At 36.2% G+C, this 19,872-nt stretch overlaps 2 protein-coding genes across 3 annotated transcripts in view; both read right to left on the bottom strand.

Annotated features, from left to right (window-relative positions):
• Window positions 1–375: 375 nt before the first annotated feature.
• Window positions 376–2,241, bottom strand: LOC128120392 (vomeronasal type-2 receptor 116-like). Its single transcript, XM_052754319.1, has one exon. It carries the CDS (start codon window positions 1,941–1,943, stop codon window positions 963–965), a length of 981 nt encoding a protein of 326 aa, XP_052610279.1. The 5' UTR covers window positions 1,944–2,241; the 3' UTR covers window positions 376–962.
• An 11,828-nt stretch (window positions 2,242–14,069) lies between these two features.
• Window positions 14,070–19,872, bottom strand: part of LOC128120387 (zinc finger protein 501-like) — a 52,957-nt gene continuing 47,154 nt past the window's right edge. For both annotated transcript variants that reach the window (XR_008221855.1, XR_008221856.1), the window contains one exon: window positions 14,070–16,218. The gene's annotated coding sequence lies outside the window, so the exon portion shown is untranslated. The remainder of the gene's footprint in view (window positions 16,219–19,872) is intronic.

Genomic DNA, 19,872 nt, shown 5'->3' with positions numbered 1-19,872 from the left:
AAAATTCATCATATCGACAATTGTTTTGTGTATATTGAATAGTATCTCATAAAGAATCAGAAAACATTACATTAGGAAACAAATGTTTATTTACAAGTAATGCAAGGCAATGATATAAGATTCAACACACCTCACTAAATCCTACAGCCCACTGTATCATATGATCAGACAAAAACATTTGTTGACCTGGTGGAGCTTTTGGAGAAAATGTTCCAACTTTCATCATTTCTCTGAGACCATTTGGAAAATTCCAGTAGTTGAGAATGTCATACTCTGCATCTAAATTTCGTTGTGAATCCAAAACCACATTGTGTCCGGCACCATTTTTGAAATGGATTTTATTGAGAAAAGGGAGAAGCTAAAAGAGATGTAGAATCTTATGATGAATTTAGTCCCATAAATACTCAACAGAACCCAAAGAACCAAAGTCTCACATTGACTTTAATCTCTTATCTGAATGCAAGTTACAAGCTATTAATGACTTTAATGATGAAAGTCCCCAAAATGACACACTCATAATGTTTCTACACCTTGAGTGAGTGTCAAAAGAAAGCACAACACAAACAAACACACACACATAGAAAATCAAGGATATCACAAGAATGCTCATTGAGGCAAATATTCAAAATTTGCAATTGGTAGCTATAGACAATTATTTAAGGAAAATGATCAATTTTCAGTTTTTAAATTTTTATGTTGATTTCCAAAGTGTAATAAAATGGTCAGTTAGCTAACATAGTCATTGCTTCAACATTTAAACTTTACAGCTTTAATAGCAAATGACAGCTTAGGATCTACTTCACCTATTTCGGTACTGAAATGTATTAAGCAGAATTGGGTATCAAATTGAGCCTATTATCATGAGATTCTGAGAACATTTGTAATACAAAGTGGATACTGACATACATATATTTCATCCTTTTTATTACCAATGACACAATTTATCTGCAATGTAATGATTTTTAGACAAGTAATTGCAAACAGCTTGGCATGTGATCTTTGGTAAAATCTGCTATGAAGTACAATAGTATATTGCGTATTTTTGTAAATACACAGTATGTCACATCGCTATTGGTAAAATACACAGGAAGAGACATTACCTCCCAGGGGCGGGCCTTATCCTCCCCATTTACATGAGGTTGAATTTGCACTTGTTTGACACTCATTTCATGAAGACTGTGAGCCACAGCATATACAGAATTATAGATATTGTAACCTTCTTCAGTCATGTCCATGTTCCACAGATTTGAAGGAAATAATTCCAATGAAGCATTGGATAGACAGTTACCTGATATTTCACAACCAGGTACAGACAAAGAACAATTGAAGAACGTATTCCAAATAAGAGCAAGATAATGGTCTTCTGGGTAATTAGAAGGGGTATATTTGTGCATAAACTTTCTAAAATCAGAAATCTCATCATGGTGGTTTGCAAAAAGGAGAGTCCCATGAAATGAATCAAAAGGAAAAGGTTCTTTAACAGTACCGACATCCAATTGTGAATTCATGACCCATACTTTCCATGTTATTAACAAATTCATTGCATTTATGATCATGAAAAGTAAGGATTCATTGTCATAATAAATGATAATCACGTTTGCAGATGATATCATGAGCAGCTCAAGAGTTCCTTTGTATGCATAGTTAAAGAAACTCAAGTTTTCAGATATCGTTTTCATGAAAGCTATACACACTCTGTTTCTGTGCATCTCTCCTCTCAAGTCTGATAGAATCTGAATTCCTTTATGGTTATCTATGAGGACCAACCCCACCCAGGTCCAGCTGAAATGAATCATCAAAGAGACAATGCCAAGTGACAGAGATGAGTCATTTGGAGCTGTCTGGTAGAGAGAAGAAAACTGGCCTCTGTCACTCAGGATGGTGTCAAACGGCCCAAAACTAAGCTGAAGGGAATTTAAAATCAGAAACAAGAATGAAAACATTGATATAGAACACAATCTTAGACCTGAGGTAGCACTTGGGATTGGTAGTGTCTAACTGCTCTTCATAGTGTTTTTAAATCATATCTTACTTCTGAAGACTTTTATTGAAAATTCCTGACAAGACATAGAGTTTCTAAATACCCACTGTAGATTCCAACCTCCTTCTATCTCAAGCAAAACATATGAGGCTACATAAACAAATGCCTGACTTTCTTTTGATAGACAAATGATGGACCTCTCTCCTTTACATGAGAAAACACTTGAAATGTCAGCATTTTAATACAGTTTACCTGCTCCCTCACACCCACATCCCTCACCTGTGGATATTTGTAGAGATTCAGCAGTCTTCCAATATGTGCAGATATTGACCCTGATGTTCCTGTAAGTAGAGCAGCAGCTTCCTTCTCCTGTCTACATGTGTAATTGGGAGTGTTGATCCCCGTTCCTGTGAGCCAAAGAAAAGCTTCCCTATGCAAATCCCTTCCATCATTTTGGATATTATGGAGATCAAATCCTAGAGATGTGTTGGGTAAAAGATGAGGGTTCCTGTTGATCTCCTCAATGGCAAATATGAAGGCCAAAGAACACTTGTAGTTCTTCCACTTGAACCTGCAGAAAAGTTCTGTCAATATTGTTGAACAAGACTCATACCATACTGCCTACCAGTTTGATGCAATGGCTTTTGTAATTTTTATGTCATATTTCTACCAACAAATAATTTTATATCATTTCAGGAATGGTTATAATTTAAATGTCCAGCATATATAGTAAGTGATAGTTTCATCACCTAAAAGTCTTGGGTGGATCTACAAGTCCTTAGGGAAAAAGCTGAGTTGAACTGATAGCATATTATATCTTTTAATAAGGAGATCCACATAGCAGACCCACCAGTATTTTGACATTGTAGAGAAATAATCAGCCAATGGAATCTTCTATTTGTAGAACCAATTCTGGTTCTCCATCATGTTCCCTACTCCTACAGTTAAAAATTACCTTTAAGTGATTATTACTCCTAGACCAAGAGATGTTTATCATATATTTCTCATATTATATATTGCCCTTTTTGACTCTAGCATTTTATTGGAGCAGATACTGACCCCACAGTAAAAAATTAGACAACCTTAGGGAACCCAGCAGAAGAGGAGAAGGAAAGATTGTAGGCCTTCCATGTACATGCTGTGGTTGTTACCTTGTGTTTTTGTTGGACTCCTAACAGCTAGAATGTGAAGTTTGGGCCACTTTTGCCAGCTCCTGAGATATTATTTCTCCTTCTGGGCTGCCTCACCCACTCTTCATATGAGGCTTAAAGTCAAAACTTATTGCATCTTGTTATGCCATGTTATCAACTGAGAGGCCTGCTCTTTTCTGAAGGGAAACAGAGGATCAGGAGATCTGGAGAAGAAGTGAGGTGGGGGTGACTGGGAAGAGGGGAGCTAGGGGAAGCTGTGGTTGTAATGTATTGGATGGCAGAAGAATAAAATTACTTTTTAAGAATAAGATTAATTTATATCTGTGATTTTAAATCTGATACATATATATAGGAATGCATATATAGATATAAATTGTATTAATAATTTTAAGGATATTTCTAACCACCAGAGACTCATTAAAAACAAAAAATGAACAAATGGGTTTGAAAGATCCAACACAGGGATCTCTCCAATCTTTTAAGTTAAACAACAGCAATCTTCATACCTTTGAATGAGGTGGATTAAGAAACTAGGTAAGCCAGGCGGTGGTGGCACACGCCTTTAATCCCAGCACTCAGGAGGCAGAGCCAGGAGGATCTCTATGAGTTCGAGGCCAGCCTGGACTACCAAGTGAGTTCCAGGAAAGGCGCAAAGCTACACAGAGAAACCCTGTCTCGAAAAATCCAAAAAAAAAAAAAAAAAAAAGAAACTAGGTAAAAGTAAATACTCTTTCATAAGAAAGGAGTTGACAAACAAGTGTTTTTAAAAGGTTGGAAGGAATATTGATGTGATGCAAAATTTTCTTTGTACACACTAAGTAAAGAATTTTCAATATGACTGATTCTGTGTTACCAACATTCTCATCAGAAACATGTTAACAATTTTCTGTAAGTAAGTCAATTAATTTCTCTGCATCTCTTGGCTGTACAGGTATGAATTTGAAACATGGTATCATTGAGAAATTAAAAATAGGAGACATTCCTGAAAAAATATTCTCACAATACTTTGTAAATTTATGTGTTAAGTTCATTATGTCTTATGGTATTAACCAAATAAAATGTTAGAATGATGTGAAGATTGAAATTGTTTTTTAAAGGAAGTATTTATATACCAAGATTATGATATATGGAGTTTTCCAAAGGAGGGGGGAAACAACAAAGCATTTTCAAGTTATGAACTTACAAGTGGGCTAATGTACATAGAGATCGAGATTTAAAGGTAATACATATGGTATTAAAGTCTTTGTGGAATAAGTTAAACAATTATAAAGAACTGTTTGTCATTTAGATTGACTTCTTCCCTGTGTCCATTCTACAATGAGACTCAGGACAGTGATATAATTCGCTCAGTGCTTCCAAGGGAAGTCACAGTCAGGCCAAGGGAGGCTGTCAACTTATGTTCACTAAGAAAGACAATAGCACAAGAATGGATTGAACAATCAGAGATTCTTCAGAAGCCCAAGAGAACACTTAGGCCTGAATTCTCAATAGACCTCTACAGAACAAAAACAGAACTTAATTTTTACTAAAATGCAGTCTTAAGTGTGCACCAGTAAAGTATGATCCCCATTAAAATGCTCAATGTGTCTCTTTAGCAATTTAAGGGCCGGCAGTCCTCAAAAATTATGCTTAATTACATGAAATGTTTTTAGACAACAATTTCTCACTTCTTATTGTTCTTAAGATAAATGCAGAGTTCAATTTACCCATAGAAGATTTTAGCTTACGTCAGCACCACAGTGACTATCAACAGCTCATGAAAACCATGTAATCTTCTTAAATCTCATGTCAAATCTAAAAGCTGTTTTTACCAACTATGGAACATCATCTCTTTCACAATGTGTACTTCTCACAGGTAGAATGTGTCCTTCAGTACACTAACCATTCGTGCTCTCTGATTTAAAGGGGTGGTATGGCATTCTGTCTCAAAATTCACCAATTTAGAGATTATTCTGGAATCCCACATAGGGTCCTTGGACTTCAACTGGCTTTTCTTACCATGTAGCTGTTCTTTATGCAGAAGTCTGATGTAGCAAACAGTTGATTAAACTTACCTTCTTTATGAAGGCTCTACAACATGGCCCAGACCAGAAAAGATTCACATTTTACCTTACTAAACAAAACTCATACTAATAATGATGCTAAAAGTATGTGCTCAAACTTTACCTCTTATTGTTTCCCAAAACTTTGTAATAGAGGAGAGAAAGCAGCTTATCCTGAACTTCCACTGTTAGGCTCAAAGTGTCTCAAATGTTTCCACCAAACTATTATCCTTACAACAGTGACAAAAAGCACATCTTCTAACAGCCATGACAAACCCTGCTGTTAGTATTTAGATTGCTTCTTGCCTATTTTCTTCCTACTCTGAGGGAAAACTATGCCAAATATGATCTTAACTGCATTCTCAATAGGAATTATAATGTCCTGACAGTTTGAGTTTGTGTGTTGCTGATGTGATTCCACTCACATAACACATTCCTAATATGAATGCTGCTGTCAGTGCCTGTATTATGATCAGAATATTTTTATTTCTCATTTTATTTTAAACCCTTAGAAGGACTCTTCTCTGAGGCAGCCTAGCTGATTCCTTTTCTTGTAACTGAAGTTTTCCTGTATCCCACCTGGTCCGCAGCCACTCAGATGCAAGTAAACACACAGAGGCTTATATTAATTAAAACTGCTTGGCCATTAATTCAGGCCTACAACTGATTAGCTCTTACATTTAAACTCAGTCCATTTCTGTTAATCTATATGTTGCCACATGTTCCGTGGCTTTACCTGTGTGCCATTACATGCTGCTCCCTGGACGGTGGGCTGGCATCTCTTGACTCAACCTTCTTCTTCCCATAATTTCCTTGTCTGCTTATTCCACCTATACTTCCTGCCTGGCTACTGGCCAATCAATGTTTTATATATCAACCAATCAGAGCAACACATTCACAGCATACAAAACATCCCACAGCACCTCTCCTTTTCTGTCTAATCAAAAAGGAAGGGTTTAACTTTAACATAGTAAAATTACATATAACAAACAGTTATCAAGCAAGAATTGCAGTTACAATATCTAGTCTATTTGTATTTTGTAAAATTAAAGAAAATATTCTATCTATCCTATATTTGTGAGTCTAAAGTTTCATATCTTAGTTATCTTTTATCATAACTAAGCAAAATTATAACTATCTAGTCTTCAACTACATCAAAGACCTCAGAAGGCTATAATATTATCTAAGTAAACAGGAAGAGCATTGTAAGCAACTTCCAAAATTCTAGAATGACAGAAACAGTGCCTGCCTGGACAGTCATGCAAAGTTCTTCTGTAACGTTGGGGCATCCATCCATCTTCAGCCCATAGGCCTAGTCTCTCAGTCACATTTCTCTGTGTCCTGTAGATTGTCTGGCAATTTCTCTGTGAAGCAGGAACCTGAAGGACCATTTTGCCTTGCAAAGTTCAGTGATCACCTTCCTTTGGGTCCTGCATGTCCAGTCAATACAACATTCTGTCAAGCAGTCCAGGCAAAAACAGTTCCTTGCCCAAATGGTTATTTTTGCCAAGAAGAAGACAAACTCAGCAGGGGAGATGGCTCAGCGGTTAAGATCACTGGTTGTTCTTCCAGAGGTCCTGAGTTCAACTCCCAGCAACCACATGGTGGCTCACAAACCATCTGTAATGAGACCTGGTGCCTTCTTCTGGTCTGCAAGCATGCATGTAGGCAGAACACTGCATACATAATAAATAAATAAATCTCAAAAAAAAAAGAAGACAAACTCTATATGGAGTGTCTTCGATGCTCATCTTTCTCTTTGAAATAAATCAGTGCTGCCAGGAGCAGATGTGTCTCATTGTCCAGGAAGTCTAAGTTTTTAAAACATTTTAAATGCCATATTCTGTAGGTCTTTGAAGTGTTTGAAGATTGCCTACCTAATTGAAATATATCTATGTATACCTAGAAAACTTAACTAACATGACTATAAGTTTGATTATCATAGAAGATTAATTATTAATCTTTATTTCTTATCCATTGCAATCTAAATGAGTTACATAACATAATACTTTAAACAAGTAGAAATATACATACAGTATAACAAAATTAACTTTAAATTTGTATCAATAAACTAAATCTATACCAATGTAAAACATTTTAAACAAGGTGTTGCTCTTTAAAAGTAGATTCAATAATCTATGCTTTTATCTTATCTATATCCTATATATCTATATCATTTTCTACATCACCCCTTTGTTCAGTTAAAAAAAAGTTAAGAAAGATCTACATAAACATATAAAGCATGTTCAAGTGACCTCTCTCCAGGGGGGACTAATGGGTCAGGCTACTCATCATTCCTCTTACATATCATAATCAATGCTATATTCATGGAAAGAGAAGAACATTTGTGAGAGGTATAAAGATATGGAAACACTAAAAAGAGAGTGTAAGACACACAGTCATAAAAACAACTCATAAAATTGAACATCTCAAAATTTAAAATTGGGTTAGGAAGGTAGCTCATGTATTTGTGTAGCTATGCAAAAAATAGTACCTGAATTTCAAAGAAAGACCCTTGGAGAAAAACTTAGAAAATTATGGGAACTAATGACGAGATGCAATAAATGAATTGCTTGAGAAAGCATATATGCTATTCTCAATATCTTTATTTATTGATACAGTATGAGTCAGGCTAATCTCAAACTCACTGTGGCCTGAGGATGTACTTAACCTTTATTCTGCTCCACCTCTTGTGTGCTAGGGTTTTAAGCATGGGCCCTAAGACTTATTTATGTGGTACTTATGAACAGAGCCAGAGAATCAAACACACTTGAAAAAAAATGATTAATTGTCGCTCATATCATATGTCTTTTTAAACTAAATAAAAGTGTAAAGTAAAAGGGGAAAGTATCCATTGAAGAGTGAAGCACATGATAATAACAGCACAAGTAAAGTGATAATAAAACCTAGTATTGAGCATAACAATTAGAATGGTAACATATACTCAAATAGAAAAATATAAATATTCATAGAACATGAAAGATGCTTAAAAGGACCTGGAGTATTTATTCTAACCCATATGATACACAATTTCAACTGAAAATAACTATGGGATTTGAAGAGCTAGAAAAGAACATATAATGCTCTCATCATGAAGAAATGGTTCAAATTTTGCATAAAGTATATCTAGCTATATAAGTACATTGAAAAAATAAATATTTATTTGAAAAATATTTTAAATTTACAACTGAATGATAAGAACTTTATCCAAAATAATAGAAACTATCCATGGCAGGATATGTAGTTTTATACTAATGAGGCCAGAAGTGGCATAATTTGGTCATATAGTATTTTACTCCTGTTTTAAAGTTTGAGAAGCCTGAAAAACAATTTCCATAACATGGCTATAAATTTTCATGTACACTAACAGAAATTAAGGATTATTTGCTTATCATCTTTTTAATTATTACATGAAAGATGACCTAATAACAGATAAATCCACAAAATTACCATAACAGAAAATATCACTGAACTCACATTTAATGACCTTCTGTTATGCAGATCAGAATGAATATAGCTATGTATATTCAATCAAAATGAAGAAAATAAACTGAAGAGGAAAAAAGACAAATAAACCCACTTTCTGCATGTAATGACAAGAGAATGCATCTATAATTGGATTTCTGTGGACACATTGGCTGTGTCCATTTCAGCCTAAGTTGTCAAGACATACTTATTGCCTACCAAATTTTCTACTTGACCAGTTTTCCTGCTCTACTGACCATTAGCTGGTGACTTAACACTTCACCCAGATTTCATGAAAAATACAATCAAATAGCAAGAACCTAAATTTATCTTCACTCTTAATTGTCTATCAGCTGACTCTCCACTTGGAACTTGCTTCTGCATTTCCACTTTATAGGCTTGTGTTCTAAATTGAATGCAAGCCATCCTCCTCCATTTCAGACCTTAATACCGGGATCCTACAGCTACAGAAATGCATTCATGGAATGAAATAAATCCTATATCCTACAAAAAGAATCATACATGGGCATTTTTCTCTAGCAGAGTCCATACAATTCTACCAAATTGTTTGCCAGTGCCCTCTAATCCTATAGGAATCAAACTAAATAAGAAACAACCCTCACAGGCCACCATCAACACCAATGTTTCTTCCTGAACATATCTGTATCAATTTGCAAATACTTAGAAACAAGAATGAAATGGGGAAATGAAGCTAAATTAACAGAATCTACAAGGTTTCTAATCTAAATTAAAGAAAAATATTGTGAGTCATCTAAAGGGATTGTAATATAAGATATCTCAACTCCAAATTCTCACATTCCTCCTCTCCAATCTGAAGCAGCCAGCACCTGTCTCTGTCATTGTAACACACATAAGGAACTCCGGAGTCACTACAATCATTGGCATTATTTTTCACAGGAGAACAACTACACTTTGAAAATTATCCAAAGCAATGTGTTAATATTGATTCAACATTTCTTCTGCACAGAAAACCATGACAATATTCCACCCCTGAGCAGCTAAAAGCATGGTAGAGGAAGGTAGAGAGGATCAGAGTATCAAATGTTTAAATAGTATAAATAAAAACAAACCCATCTTCTATCCTGAGAGTACAAAATGACGATCAGAAAAACACACCTTAAAAAGAGTTATGTGAATACAAAAGAGTGGTGCATGGATCAGAAATAAAAGGTACCTTTGTGTGCATCCAATTTTCTTTGAGTACAATAGAAAATGAATTCTGAAAATGAATGCATTTTTAAAAGCACTTACTGGTTGGAATAACTTTCTTCTGTGGTAAAATCAATCATATTTTCCTGGGATAAATAATTATAAAGAGTAACAAATGCAGCAATCACCACATTTCCATCACTATATCGATTCCATTGTGTTTTCAAATAGCACTGAGAAGCATTGAAGGAGCACACAAGAACAAGAGTCTGCAGGAGCCAGAAGATAAAAATCCAAGAGCACATCTTAAAATAGATGTGTCTACCACAGTGCAAGCATGGGCACATGGGTCTGAAAGTGGCTATCAGGTATATACACAGTTTGTGTGTTTGTGAGCACATGCATTTGTAATAATGGTGAGTGAAGTCATCACTCTAATCACATATTTCTTAAGCAAGCCTCTTCCACTCTATGGAGAATTCATTAAAACTTCCTTCCCTTGGTCTTCTCATGTGAGACCCTGCATTCATGATAAAAACAAGTTCCAAAAATATTTGGAGATCTTCTTTAGCCTCAGGCCACACAATTTCATGTACAAGGACAAATACCAAGACCCCAGGGATCACTTCTCTTAAGTACACTTGCCCAAAACTCTGTAATATAATAGTTACATGCAACAGTGACTTGGGATGATGCAAATGTCTTCCAACAGAGGATGCCATGGGGAGTGAGATGGAAAATGTGGAAAGAATGTATAATCCAGAAACAGTGCATTGAAAGTCAGTAGGACACCCTGCTTTCTAAAACTGATTATTGCCTATGCCAATCTAACTTGGCAATGGCCTGGAGGAGTCTTAAAACCCTTTCTGTATGAATCATTCATGTCTGCAAACCAATATTACATCAATGTCTTTCTAGAGTCTAAAGTACTCTCTGTCTCATTCCTTGGAACCTGATAGGGAGAATTCATTAACTTCAAAACAATGAGTTAATATCACTGCTTAGATTAGTTTCCCTATTTAGATTTGGAACTCTGATCTACTCTGCTAGTGTGTCTTCTTGTCAACTGTGAATCATTCATACAATATAAAATTCTTATTCCTCACTATATCCATACAAAACATTACCCTCTATTTATGCTTTACTTTGAACATGAAGTATTTATGAAACTGTTCCATTTTCAAAAACAACAAAAGAGTTCATGTAGTCCACCAACCACATGTTAGTTCACAATATTTAATGGAAGTTAACCTAAAAGGGCAAAAGTTCTATGACTGATAATTTAAGTTTTCAAGGATTTCACATGAATATTTATGCCTAACAGCTCAGCCATAGATTCATATAGGTTCTATGGTTTAGGCAAGGCCTTTCTTCTTTTTGATTGCATAATCTAAGTGACAAAGGTGTATAGAGCAGGTAGCTCCTACCCTGAGCACTGTCACTCGTGTCAACATACCTCTGTTATATATAGACTGGAAGGGTTTCCCTTCTGAAAAAAAGAACATTTACTGATTATAACAATCACCTGCACTTTATCTTGAGGGAAATCTTAAGTGACTATAGACTAAGGTCTTCCCAAAAGTTCTATTAAACTCGAAGTCCTGATATCTTGTGAGTCCAGTTTGGAAATGTGTTGCTTGCTGAGGTGGTCAGTTGTGGATAAGGTCATTATGGGTGGACCTGATGTGTTAGGAAAGAACCTCTTATGGCATGGCAAAAATGTGGACAACAGAATCCAGGGCTGCTGAGACTTCTACAACCTGACTCTCAGAAAAGACAAGTTACTCTTTTTTTCAGAGGCTCAGAGGACAAGCAGACCGAGAGAAACACTGGGTTTGAATTTCTGTGTGCCAGAGTTGTGAAAGAAGAGAATTCTCATGTATTAAAGCACACATTATTGGTTCCTTATTGTAACATTACCAGATAAAAGTATTATTTCTATAGATGGTTGGGCTAGTAGAAAATGTTTACTACAAATAATCACCAGAATAACTCCAAATTTACCATACAATTCCTAGTATATGTAACTAGAATATTTATTATTCTCATTCTGTATTTTTGGGTCTGATAGTTCATGATAGCAATAAGTACTTTAGATCTGATCCTGTGTTTCTGTCGCACTTAATTTAGCTTACAGTTCAAATGTCAGTGTCAGAATAGAAATCAAAACCCCTTATACTGCATTGCACTGGGGACAGGATTGTGCAAGTTGGAAAAATGGATACGGAGATGAGAGAGGTCTTCGAAACTGTGATGCAGAAAAAGATTTTGAGTCAGTCAGGCTCTGACTTAACACTAGCTTTTAAAAGTGATGGATATCCTTAAAATATTTTCCTGTTAGCTTAGATGTTATGATTCTCCTGCCATCCTCTATGCACCCATACATCCTCAGTGTACCCTTCTGCCCCATTTTGTCTACTTCATATCACTTTCCATGTGTCCTAATTCTAGTCTCTTCTTCAAAGTGGTGCACACCTCCCTACGGGAGACTATTTCTCCCACTCTCAGCATTCCTTACTCACCATTCCGCTCCTGGCTTCCCCTGTCCCACAGCTAGTATATATATATATATTTAGTATCTTAGGTATTTTATGTAGATAATAAATATTATGCTTCCCTATAAATTTTACAGACATCCTGTCTGTCACTTCACTCTTCTTCCTCACACTTCTGAATTTACCTCTGTCCACATACTTATTTTAGAAACACCCCACTCCATTTTCCCAATTCTATACTCAGAAAACCTGTGTCCTACTCTTCCCTTCCCTATTGGTCCCACAAGCTGCAGTGGTTCCTTTATTTTTTGTGATTTCTAATTTGTGTCAGTTCATGAATTCACACCTGAAAAAGTGCAGGTAAGAACCAAAGGAAAGATCATTGTAGGATATAGTACAATATGCAATTTCAATACAGAGGACCCTTAATTTGAACACCTTCAGAATCATAACAACAAGACCGAAGTTCACACTGCTACAAAATTATTTTCTATAGGTCAGAGACATGTCATAAGAATGTCAAAGGATTGGAAATTAAACATTAGCAAAAAAAATAATGTGTATAATATTATTGTAATCAAGTATAACAATCCCTCCCTTAAATGGTATACAACATAAAAATGTTATTGCATGCAGTTTATGATCAATTAGGCTGGAAAAAAAGGTGACACAGCTATTGGAAATTGTACAGTCAACACTACAACGTTGGTTGTTTGTGAAGCATGATTTTCATAAATTTAACATATTATGGGCAAAATGTTAATCTCTGAAGATGCCTCCAAGGTGACTGGCTTATCAAGAATGAAATGATCTTGAAAGTCACAACATACAGACATGCAACTCTTTCTCAGGCACAAATAAAGGGGACAGCTAGCCCACTATTAGAATGCTACTGTCTGAATTAAGACACCATGTGACCAGCTTAGAAATCTTCTCCAGATTATTTTGATATTGGGAAGACTGTGGAAACTTTTAGAATTTGATCCTCACTGGTGAAAGCAGATCATTGCTTTAGGACTTTTAATGTTATACCACCTACTGGCTCAGGCTTTCTGTCTCCACTTCCTTGTAGTCTACCATATGAGGGGTGAATTATGCCTTCACCTCTCCCACTCTGTAATTCATCCTGAGCTTCAAATGTGTCTGCATGGAAACACTGAATTTATTCTTGGGAGGCACACAATGTAAAATATTTTCATCCTTTACATTGTTTTCTATGTGTCTGGTCATTTTTCTCAGGGTCAAGAAATGACTAATACAAATTAATAACAATTGTTACATTATAAGTCAAATCAAATCTTTTTACATCTAGTACTACATATTTTTTATTCTATTAGAATACAGAAACACCAAATTTTTTAAGTAAAGTATTTAAAAAGTATATCAAGTGTTGAACTATGTAGTCTAGGATAACTATGGTAGTTAGGAAGATGTGATCCTGTAAAAAACATTTCAAGTAAATATGACACCTATGATAAGACAAAACATACACACACACACACACACACACACACACACACACACACACACACACACACACACATACACAGGCATACATAGAGACAGAGACAGATAGACAGAGACAGAGAGAATGAAATAATTTCATGAGGGAGAAACTTGGTTGATTAGCGATGGAATGTGCCAGTAGAGGACTCATAATAGTTGCTAGTTAATAATGTCAAATACCTCAACAGCATTATCTAGACAAACAAGCCTCAATCACAAAAATCTCTAAGAGACTCAACAGTCAAACCATATCAAATCATGTCTTACCATATTACTGGATTTATTTTTAGTAGGAAAACAAATTTTAACATGCTTTATTTAATAAATTTTATGCAGAGACTAGAATTTCCATGCAGGGAGATTATATATCCAGATATGCTTTCCATGATGGGTTTTCAATGAATTTTAATAAGGAATGTAATTTACTTTTTGAAAAATTATCAATTCTTTTGGATTTAGTAGTCCATCATTCAGACTGGTCTATGATGAATAATCAAAACTCCCCAGTGAAACAATGAAGAACTCAGACCAACTTAGATTTTTCTTTATTTTTCTTTTTACATTTGTTCTTCTGTTATATATTACATTGCTGTAGCTGGAGAGTTTCTCTCCAGCTCCAGCTCCCGCCAAGCTCCTACAGTCCCGCAGCCCACTTATAAAATAAATACACACACTCTTATATTAATTAAACTCTTTGACCTAATGGCTCAGGCTTCTAGCTATCTAGTTCTTACATCTTAAATCAACCCATTTCTATTAATCTATACCTTGCCACATGGCTCGTGGCTTATTGATACCTTACATGTTGGTACTCATGGCGGCAGTTGGCAGTGTCTCCTCACTCAGCCTTCCTGTTCCCAGAATTCTCTTTTCTGTTTGTCTTTCCTATACTCCCTGCCTGGCTACTGGCCAATCAGCATTTTATTTATACAGAGCGATATCCACAGCACTTCCCCTTTTCTTTTTTTTTTCAAAAAGGAAGGCTTTAACTTTCACATAGTAAAATTAAATGTAACAAATCAATTATCAAGCAAGAATAACAGTTACAATGTTAAAGAAGATATCCTATCTATCCTATATTTGTGAGTCTAAGGTTTCATATCTAACTTATCTTTTATTATAACTGAGGAAATTTTAACTATCTACTCTTCAGCTACATCAAAGACCTCAGAAGGATATAATATTACCTGAGAAACGGGAGAAGGATGCAAGCAAATTTCAGGAGTCTTTCAAGAGTAGACAGAGACAGCTGGCAGCCTGGATAGTCACCTAATGTTTCTTTGTCAAGTTGGGGCATGTTCTTTAGCCCACAGGCCTAGAGTCCCTCAGTCACTTCCCTCTGTGTCCTTTAGAACATCTGGCAATTTTCTCTTGAAGCAGGAACCTGAAGGAACATTTTGCCAAGCAAAGTTCAGTGGTCACCTTCCTTTGGGTCCTGCATGTTCAGTCGATCAAGCAGTCCAAGCAAGAACAATTTCTTGCCCAAATGGCTATTTTTGCCAAGGTGAAGATAAACTCTACATAGAGTGTCTTCAATGCCCATCCTCCTCTCTGAAGTAAATCAGTGCTGCCAGGAGCAGAAATGTCTCACTGTCCAGAAAGTCTAAATTTTTAAAACATTTTAAATGCTATATTCTGTCGGTCTTTGAAGTGTTTGAAGAGTACCTATCTATCTGAAATATATCTATGTATACCTAGAAGACTTAACTAATATGGCTACGAGTATGATTATCATAGATGACTAATTATTAATCTATTTCTTAATTATCCATTACAATTTTAATTAAAAATGTACAAGCATAATACCTTAAACAAGAGTAGAAATATACACACAGTATAACAAAATTGACTTTAAATTTGTATTAATAAACTAAAATCTATACCAATATAAAACATTTTAAACAAGTTGTTGCTCTTTAAAAACAGATTCAATAATCTACCCTTTTATCCTATCATATCTATATCCCCTTTTCTTTTTTAGAAAGATATTGCATTTATAATCAAACTGTTTTAAATAAAAATAATGGTTTTTCTCTGTCCCACACCAGAGGGCTCTTCTGATATGGGACACAAGAATCTCTTAACCTTTTCTTTTAGCAATATGCTTGGGTTTAGAGAAGTAGTGAGCCAATTCCATCCCCAAAGCCAGCTTGGTATATTTGAGAATTTGAGCGTAGCTTCTCTTACTACTTCCTCCTCGAGGGGGGTGCTGAATCTTATGGGGACACAAAGAAAATTTTAGGATTATGGAGTAGTCTGTGAGGGTGTATCATCTGAGCCAGTTCCCTTGAAACCATTCTGGATGTTGGATCATCTGGGCCATGGTGTCATCAGAGACCTTTCAAGGGGTCTTGGCTGGTCAAACCTGATGTATCTTAATCTGGAACAAATCCATAGCCTCTGGCTTTCTGTGGAAACAAAAGCAGAGTCTCTTTTCCAGGCAACATATTCTTAGATCCAAATTTTGAAGTCAAAGTATCTTTAAAATATACATATTGGCTAAACTCAACAGCTTTTACAATCAAATGGTTTTCTGCAATTAAAAATCCCAAAGACAACACAATCCAGATTCTCTGTGCAACATCCATCTTTATGTGGCTTACTTTTTATATTACTTTTACTGTCTCTTTAAAGACTTTATTTTTAAAAACTATTTCTTTATATAACTGTATATATTCCTTTCTCTCTCTTCCAAGCCTACCTGCATTTTTACACACATTGTAAAGCATTTAAAGTCTTGTTCCATCTGAATATCTTATTGTGAATCTATTGCTTTAAACTGCAGCATTTGTAAGACTGAAACAGCACTGTGGCTGCTGGCTCTGCCCACCTCAGCTTCCGAACATGGTGGTGGTGCCTTACTGCCAGCTACTCTGAGCATATAGCCCAGAAACCTCTTTTTTTGTACTAGCAAAGGCACCAGGCAGTGTAATGTGCCGTTCGCGGGTTCATGCCATAAATGGTCCTTCAGGTTCCTGCTTCACAGAGGAAACTGCCAGACATTCTAGAGGACACAGAGAAAAGTGACTGAGAGACTCTAGGCCTGTGGGTTGAAGACAGATGCCCCAACTTTACAGAGAAACTTTGGATAACTGTCCAGGCTGCCAGCTGTCTCTATCTACTCTCGCAAGACTCCCAAAAGTTGCTTGCATCCTTATCCCGTTTCTCAGGTAATATTATATCCTTCTGAGGTCTTTTATGTAGTTGAAGACTAGATAGTTATAATTTCCTTAGTTATGATAAGAAATAAGTTAGATATGAAACCTTAGACTCACAAATATAAGACAGGATATCTTCTTGAATTTTGTCAAATACAAACAGATTAGATATTATAAATAGACTAAATATTGTAACTGTAATTCTTGCTTGATAATTGATTTGTTATCTGTAATTTTACTATGTGAAAGTTAAAACCTTCCTTTCTGAAAAAAAGAAAAAACAAAAGGGGAAGTGCTGTGGATATCGCTCTGTATAAATAAAATGCTGATTGGCCAGTAGCCAGGCAGGAAGTATAGGCAAGACAAACAGAAAAGAGAATTCTGGGAACAGGAAGGCTGAGTGAGGAGACACTGCCAGCCGCTGCCATGACAAGCGAGATGTAAGGTACCAGTAAGCCTTGAGCCACGTGGCAACTTATAGATTAATAGAAATGGGTTGATTTAAGATGTAAGAACTAGATAGCTAGAAGCCTGAGCCATTAGGCCAAAGACTTTAAATAAGAGTGTGTATGTTTATTTTATAAGTGGGCTGCGGGACTGTAGGAGCTTGGTGGGAGCTGGAGAGAAAGTCTCCAGCTACACATTGCAACAAGAGTTTCCACTCCCTCCTCCTCTCCCAGTTCCTTCCCCACCCCACCCCTTCCACCACTTCCCTCTCTAAAAAGGGCAGGCCTCCCTGGGATATCAACTAGATATGGTAAATCAAGTTGTAGTAAGACTAAGCACTTCCCTTTATGAAGGCTGGACTAGGCAAACTAGGAGGAGGAAAAAGTTCCCTGAATCAGGCCAAAGAGTCAGAGACAGATCCCTATCCAAATATAGGAGTCCCACAAGAAGACTAAGCTACACAACTATGACATATATGCATAGTGCCTAGGTCAGAGCCAGGCAGACTCCCTGATTTGGGGGTCGGTCTCTGTGAGATGCTATTAGACAAGGTTAGTTGATTCTATGGGTATTCTTTGGGTGTCCTTGACCCTGTGGCTTCTATCTCCCTGTCTTCAAAGGATTCACTGAACTCTGCCTAATGTTTGGCTGGGGGGAATCTCTGCATTTTTTCTATCAATTGTTGTATGAAACCACTGAGATGATGATTTTATCTTGTGCTTATTTTATACTTTCTGAATGGCCAGAGATGGTGAGAGCACAAGTGTGGACACCTTTGCCTGGATTTTTAACTCTAGTAATATTGCTCAAAGGGGTCATTGCTGTTTCTGTTACTTATCGCATTATTATTCCACAATAATAATGTTTCATATGTAATGATGTTCAAATATTGAGAATATAAACTATAGGACGCAAGTATTGATGATATAGTGAGTATATTCTTTAAGGTTTGAAATCCTTCAACAACAACACAGGTTAGCCATAAAAATGAGAAATTTCACAACTATAAACTTCATAACTTGACAGATTCCTTGGCAAATACTGATGTTTCAATATTTTTTTGCTCAAGGCAATTTCTAATGATAGATACAAGATATTCCTCTCTAAATGCAGATTCTATTACCAAAAGCATCCTTAAGGCCTTTGGGCTTTTATTGTACAAACTGGTAGCATTTATGTACATTTGTATGATGTCTTATACTCACAAGATCTAGCTGTAATAGTGATGAAAACCTATTTATTGAGAGATGATGGTCACTCCTTATGCTGGACATCAAACATATAGACACTGGCCCTCAAACCCAACCTTTCTGATGATCTTAGGGGAACCAAAACCAAGCTGGAAATCATGAAACTATAGATACAAAGATCTAAGTCTTCAATATTTCCAAAATTATAAATATAAATATGGTTTCAAAAACTTAAAATTATGCTTTTTAAATAGTTTATTTTAAATTGTGTGATGAAATAAAGATGATGCAGTGGGATGGGGAAAGTCTTGTCTGGGGAACAATGCCTAGAATAGATGACCAACATAAAGTAAGTATGTCATAAATGGCACATTAATATTTTGATGAAAATAAAATGAACTGAAATAATAAATGTTTTATAGGAAAAATTTTGTAAAAAATTATCTGCTATACATATTTTAGACCCCAATTTCCCTGGCAATATCTAGAAAATCATAATCTAGGGGCAGCCATACACATGAATTTTCCTTCCATCAGGCTTTATCGTGCTACTGATTTTGGCCACATCAATGTCTTATAGTTTCTTTTTTTAAAAAAAAACAAACTCATTTATTGCCAATATTTTTTCTTTTTTTTCATTTTTTAAGAAAAAATTTTTTTTAATTTTACACAGCAATCAGATGTCCCCCTATTCCTTACTCCCACCCCACCCCCAGCCTTCCCCCCCAACCAACCCCCTTTGCCCCCCACAATAAGGCAAGGCCTCCCAAAGGGAGCCACGTCCAGTAGAGGCAAGTCTAAGCCCTTCCCCCTGCCTCAAGGCTGCATGAGGTGTCCCATCATAGGTAGTGGGCTCCAAAAATCCCCCTCATGCACTAGGGATGGATTCTGATTCTACCGCCAGCAGGCCCCCCAAGTAAATCAAGCTACACAATTGTCTCCCACGCAGAGGGCCTAGTCCATTCCAATGCAGGCTCCACAGCCATTGATCTAACTTTCATGAATTCCCACTAGTTTGGTTTGGTCGTCTCTGCATTGCTTGTCTCTGCAGGTTTCCCCATCATGATCCTGATGCACTTGCTCATAGAATCCCTGTTCTCTCTCTCTGACTGGACTCCTGGAGCTCTGCCTGGTGTTTGCCTGTGGATCTCTGCATCTGGCTCCATTAGTCATTGGAGAAAAGCTCTGTGATGACAGGGTATTCACCTGTCTGATCACTGGAAAAAGCCAGTTCAGTTCAGGTACCCTCTTCACTATTTCTAGTAGT

This window comes from Peromyscus californicus, unplaced genomic scaffold, assembly GCF_007827085.1.
Source record: "Peromyscus californicus insignis strain IS unplaced genomic scaffold, ASM782708v3 Scaffold_2__1_contigs__length_46816999, whole genome shotgun sequence".
In the NCBI taxonomy this organism is placed as follows: Eukaryota; Metazoa; Chordata; class Mammalia; order Rodentia; family Cricetidae; genus Peromyscus; species Peromyscus californicus.
This window is presented reverse-complemented; position numbering and strand designations above follow the sequence as displayed.

Excerpts from the sequence above, each read along its gene's own strand:
- LOC128120392 (XM_052754319.1), bottom strand. The coding sequence starts at position 1,943 with ATGTTTTCATTCTTGTTTCTGATTTTAAATTCCCTTCAGCTTAGTTTT.